Raw genomic sequence first — 6,000 nt, forward strand, 5'->3', positions numbered from 1 at the left:
CTGGTGTGTAAGGTAAGTAGTTTTTTTGTGTGACCTCTTTCTTTGCAAATATGACGTTGTGACATGGGGACATGAGGCTAATAATATGAAGCGGCCAATATTTGTACAAATTTGGTTTAATGGCTGATTAAGATGGTTTAATCAGGTGCATTAAATTTGAAACCACAGAAAGGAGACTATCAGCTGCTCTTCAACATCTAACAGAGTATTATAAACAAAACTCACTTAATGCCAATCTAGGAAAGACGCAGGTGTGTGTATTTCACCTCAATAACCACCAGGCAAATAGAAAATTAAGCATCCACTGGAATAATGAGAGACTTGAGCATGTTGACTATCCCGTCTATCTTGGAGTCACATTAGATCGAACGCTCTCCTTCGCAGAACATGTAAGGAAACTCAAGACAAAAGTCGCCACAAGAAACAACCTCTTAGCTAAACTTGCTAACTCTAACTGGGGAACAGATCCTAAAACTCTGAGAACAACAGCTCTAGCACTATGCTACTCTACTGCTGAATATTGCTCAGCAGCATGGGCAAGATCGTGTCATGCTCACAAAATAGATCCTGAGCTGAACAACACGTGCAGAATAATTACTGGCACACTGAAACCAACACTACTGCCAGCACCCTACAGATTGGCGGGCATCGCACCACTACACATACATAGAGACATTCATGCAAGGACACAAAAGCATAGTCAAGAAAATGACACAAGACACCCCCTCTATGGTCATAGTAATAATAATAATAATAATAATACGTTTTATTTATAAGCGCCTTTCAAGACACCCAAGGACACTTTACAATAACAAAATACACAAAACAATACGATACGGGCTGAGCAGCGACTCAATAAGAAGACTGAAGTCCAGAAAGAGCTTATGACCGTCCAAAGTTTAGATCCTGAGCAGTCAATAAACCACAGGCTCGAAAAATGGAGAGAATGGGACAGCTCTGCACTAAATGGTGCAATCCAAAGCCCAAACGAACATCTTCCAAGTGGAACTGCCCTCTCAAGAAAGAACTGGGTGACATTAAATAGAGCAAGAACCAGAGTAGGCAGGACTAGGAATAACACCTATAAATGGGGACTCTCACTCAGCAGTGAGTGTCCGTGTGGCCACCCAGTACAAACAATGGAGCACATTCTTCGGGATTGTGAACTGGGGACCACCTGCACAGATCAAGATCTCTTAGACACTAGTGATGCTGCCAAGCAATGGGTCCAGTACTGGCGCGACAAGATATGATGATGATCAGGTGCATTTTTGTAAAGTTAGGTGGGGTGGGCTGACAAGGTGGCAAGCCACGGACATGTGGTGTTGGACACCAGAAGGAGCAAAGTTGTAGATTGTAGATTTCCACCGGTACTTGGTAGCGAACAGAAACAAACTCAGCTTTACCATGCATTACTTAAAGGAGCACCTCGGCCTGAGTACACACGACAGAGTCTGTGACAAAAGGTGTAGTGGAAAGGTCAACGGAGAAATGACTTATTGAAAAACTACTTGTGTGACAGTTCAATAATGAATATGTCACTGAAGTTAGATCCAAATTCACAAAAACCCTTCAATAGTTTGGTGAATGTTTTGGTTACAGTAAATGTGTACAGTATGATATTTTATACATCATTAGGCTCACTTGGAGAATTCATCTCACATCCACCTCAACAGAAATGGCATTTTCTTGACCATGCTCAGAATACAAATTGCCGCTTTATCCTCACAACAAAATTGCTGATTGATTCTTGGTAGGCTACTTTTATTCCTGTTCACCGCATGCCGCTGTTTGTAGGTGTTATCGCAGTGGTCATCTTCATCACTGTGTCTGCCCTGGCCATCATCATCGGAATCACCTGCAGCAGACTTGAGAGGCATCGGAACAGAGATGTGAAAGCGTCACAGCCCGACGTTATCAACGATGTCCACTTAAGTGATGAGCTTAATTATCAGAGTGCTCGGGGTGACAACCAAAAGGAGTTTTTCATATAAAGTGAGTCACCCTCATCTGGATGTCCTTTTTGAGAGACAGCATCTTGGAGCCATGGGTCTATTTTTTTTCCATTTTGATTTGTAAATATTGTACGTGTTGTACAATATTTACCATATATATATATATATATATATATATATATATATATATAACCATATATGTGAATTGTCAGCACTCAGCAGTATTCTGATTGTGTTTGTGTGCGTGCATGCGTGAGTGTGTGCGCGCAAGCGCAAGTATTTATTTAATCATTTATACTACCCTTCAAATCACCTAAAATTGCCTGGGGGGATTTTTTTTTTAGTTTGTTTTGTTTTTAAATAAAAGCACAAGTGTGTACAGTTATATCATTCCAAATATCCTTATACACTGTTTTATCAATGACAATAACATGATAAGAAATACAGTTCTAGGCATTGTTTGTGTTTTTTTAAAAATAAACAAGTATTTATTTCTTTTAAAACATTTTTGATAGACCCCAAACTTTTGAACAGTAATGTATGTGTGTGCGTGTGTGTGTGTGTGTGTGTGTGTGTGTGTGTGTGTGTGTGTGTGTGTGTGTGTGTGTACAGTATGTTTGTGTGCAGTGTTTATATAAACTTGTCTTATTGTCTCCTTCACACTGTAAGGCACCAACTATCTTGCATATTGTATGAGATTATTCCAAAACAACTCTTAGTTATATAATGGGACGATTCAAATGTCTTTTTAATTAATCTTTAATCTGCAATCTGAATATGTGAAAGGCCTCTGGTCAGGACATGTGTTACTTCTACAGTGGAGATTCAGTCAGTTTGCAAGACACCTGTCAGTCATGGACTGACAGGTGTCTTGCAAACTGCACTAAGCAAGTTCAGAGGCAAGATTTAAACGCAGAACGTCATGACTGTGTTGCAGGTGTGCTAACCATATACAAGACTATGTATCGTATCGTGTGCCTTGGTTCTCTGTCATTATTTTAATACATATTGTGTCATACATACTTGTTTAATATTTTGTACAGATTTATGCATTTACATTTGTTATGACATCCTGGCTGTTGTGTTTCTTTCAAAAATAAAAGGCAGTAAGTAGTGTTGATGGTTTCGCTGTATTTTTTTTTAATAGTCTCTTGAATTCACGATACAATAAAGATGTGCAGAGGAAAATTGCAAATAAATAAAGAACGCCGGCCAGTTGTTTATTTTAGTTTGACTCATGCAGTGCTTGCACAAAGGATCTAGGCAAGAGCATATGCTAGCAATCACATCAAGAATGCGCTTTGTGCCACCGTCTATTCACCTTATTCATGAAGGCTGTCATGGAAAATCTTTGTGGGAGTGACTTCCTGTAAAACACCGGAAGCAGCGTTGACCCATTTGTTAAAACGTCTCTCGTTTCCCACTGTGGTTTATTTTCTAATGTTTTTTTGTTTACTTATCTAAACGATTAAAAGCCCTCCGTAGCATGTAAAAATGTCTTGTGCAGAACTCGTTGGCTGACTAACAACCAGAAGAAATTGAGTCTGTTTCTTCAAGAGTTATGTGTTGAACATGAACACAGGATGTGAGGACAATGTTGTTGTGATAATAGTCGGTACCAGCGGCTTGATAGCCATCTGGAATTTCGGTGCTCCCGAACTTTGACGATCATTTCGCCTGCATTGTTGTCGGAAATTATTAGATATGCAGGATTCAATATTCCAATGCCGTGTTATTTGAAGTTGAGTTTAATCAGGGGATAGTTGAATATTGATATTTCCAAACTACATCACAAGGACTCTGAATTCAGATCCGCTCATTTCTATAGGCCTCTGCAATATTTTTGTCACGTGAGGAGCGGAATTTGGACCCAGAAGCAGACAGTAACACAACAGTTAGTAACACAGACAGTAAGACTATTTGGAAAAATTCAAAATACAAAACTGAGCACAGGGATGAACGTAGGAGGGCACGGAAGGCTTCATGTTCTGACAACATGTAACTGAGTAGCTCAAGCTTATATATATAGAATAACAAGTCCAGCCCTGTGTGACCAAATAAAGGACTAACGCAACAAATAACTTCAAGGGAACAGTCTCAAACTTGGGTCTCAAACTGGAAAGATATTTTAAACTTGACCGGCAAATTGTTGTTGTTGTTAAATCCAGCTTCTTTCATCTTAGACAGCTGGCCAAAGTAAAACCTCTCCTCTCTCATGACCACTTTGAGACAGTAATTCATGCCTTCGTCGCATCCCGGCTCGATTACTGCGATGCACTTTACTTTGTAGTCAGCCAATCCTCCATGAAGCGCCACCAGCTGGTCCAGAATGCCGCTGCTCGCCTCTTGACTGGTACTCGTAAGAGGGAGCACACCTGCACTGGCTCCGTATACATTTTAGAGTTCTTTTCAAGATTCCTTTGTTTTCAAATCTTGAAATGACCTTGCGCCACTTTACCTCTCTGAGCTAATCCGGCCTTACACACCGCCTCAGGTCTGTGGACCAGACATTATTAGAGGTACTGTCAGGTCCATCAATTTGACATTCAGAAATAAAACACAAGGAGGAGACAAGAGACTCAATTCTGGTACCAGGGAGGAACGAGGAGAAAGAAGCGTTAGGTTTCAGTTCTCTGCACGCCACCCAAGGATATCCCCGCTCGCCCCCACATTTATTGAGAATCTACAGCAATACATGGGTGTGTCCAACCTAAAGGATGAGGGCTGTTGAAGACACACTGAAATTGTTTGACTATGTGTGTCTCTGTGAGTGAAAATTACAATTACAAAAACACCAAGTTGCAGCTGGTGTTGACAGTTCCGTTCACATCCGACCTTGCTCTTGTTTTGTCTTAATACTTATCTCTTCCCAGCCACTTTTTCGGAAAGGTGGTTGCGTCCCTCAACTGCCACACAGTGCAATAAGCATTCTTGTTTATAAATGTGAGTATATAATGATTAAAAGCATTATAGCTTTATGAAAAGCATAAACGTTCTTCATTGCAAGCATAATCAATTTATCATTGCAAGCATAATCCATTTAACATTAAAGGCATAATCAATCTATCATTAATAATAAGCAAATGTATGATGATCTCTTCCCAAACAACCATTGATCTCACAGCTGAACCTCGACATCATTGACCGCCGCCGTGCTGCTCGCCTGCGTGGTGATATCACAGAGTACCGGAGGCTCAATGCAGCACGTAATGCGGCAATTGCAACTGACAGGGAGAGATACTGGGGAGAAGAGGCCGAACGCATGGAATCAGCAGCACAGCGCAACGACCTTAGACAGGTCTTTCAAATGCTGCGCCAAGCCCGCATCGGACCACACATCAAGACTGCCCTCATGAAGGATGCCAGTGGAAATCGCATCACCACTGAAATAGACTGCCTTGAACTCTGGAAAGAGCACTTCAGCAACCTCCTTCATCACCCTACAGTTGTCACTGCTGCCAACTCTACCACCCCCAACCCAACTGCAAAACTGACCCAGTCACAATCGACGAGGTCAGAGCAGCAATAAAATCACTAAAAAATCACAAGGCCCCTGGAATCTGTGCCATCACCGCAGAGCTGCTCAAAGAAGGTGGTGACTCCATGGCCCAGTGGCTCACCCACATCATTAACCATGCGTGGGTGGCAGAACAGGCCCCCACAGACTGGACCTGAGGCATCATCCTGCCATTCTGGAAGCGGAAAGGCGACAAGCAACTCTGCAACAACTACAGAGGCATCTCACTGCTCTCCGTACCCGCAAAACTGTTCACCCGGATCCTTCTCACCCGTGCCCTTCCCGCCATTCGAAGCCATCGCTGCCCCCAACAAGCTGGCTTCATGCCCAACCGGTCCACCATAGATCACATCTCAGCAGTTAGACTAATTGTTGAGAAGGTTAGAGAGTTTCGGAAGGACCAACATCTTTTTATAGCCTTCATAGATCTCAAAGCTGCCTTTGATACAGTCGACCACCTCTCCCTTTGGAACATTCTGAAATACCTTGGAGTGCCACCCAAAATAACCACATTGTTCCAGCGACTCT

General features: G+C 42.0%; 1 protein-coding gene across 5 annotated transcripts in view; it reads left to right on the plus strand.

Moving 5' to 3' along the window:
• Window positions 1–3,075, plus strand: part of LOC127605628 (contactin-associated protein-like 4) — a 157,910-nt gene extending 154,835 nt beyond the window's left edge. Inside the window, exons 24-25 of one of the 5 annotated variants that reach the window (XM_052073317.1) lie at window positions 1,798–2,549; window positions 2,583–3,075. In XM_052073317.1, the coding sequence (XP_051929277.1) occupies window positions 1,798–1,994 (197 nt within the window). In that variant the 3' untranslated portion in view covers window positions 1,995–2,549; window positions 2,583–3,075. The other 4 variants (XM_052073319.1, XM_052073320.1, XM_052073322.1 and 1 more) reach the window with 4 other exon arrangements.
• The last annotated feature ends 2,925 nt before the right edge of the window (window positions 3,076–6,000 follow it).

The sequence above is a fragment of the Hippocampus zosterae genome, chromosome 8 (assembly GCF_025434085.1).
Source record: "Hippocampus zosterae strain Florida chromosome 8, ASM2543408v3, whole genome shotgun sequence".
NCBI lineage: Eukaryota > Metazoa > Chordata > Actinopteri > Syngnathiformes > Syngnathidae > Hippocampus > Hippocampus zosterae.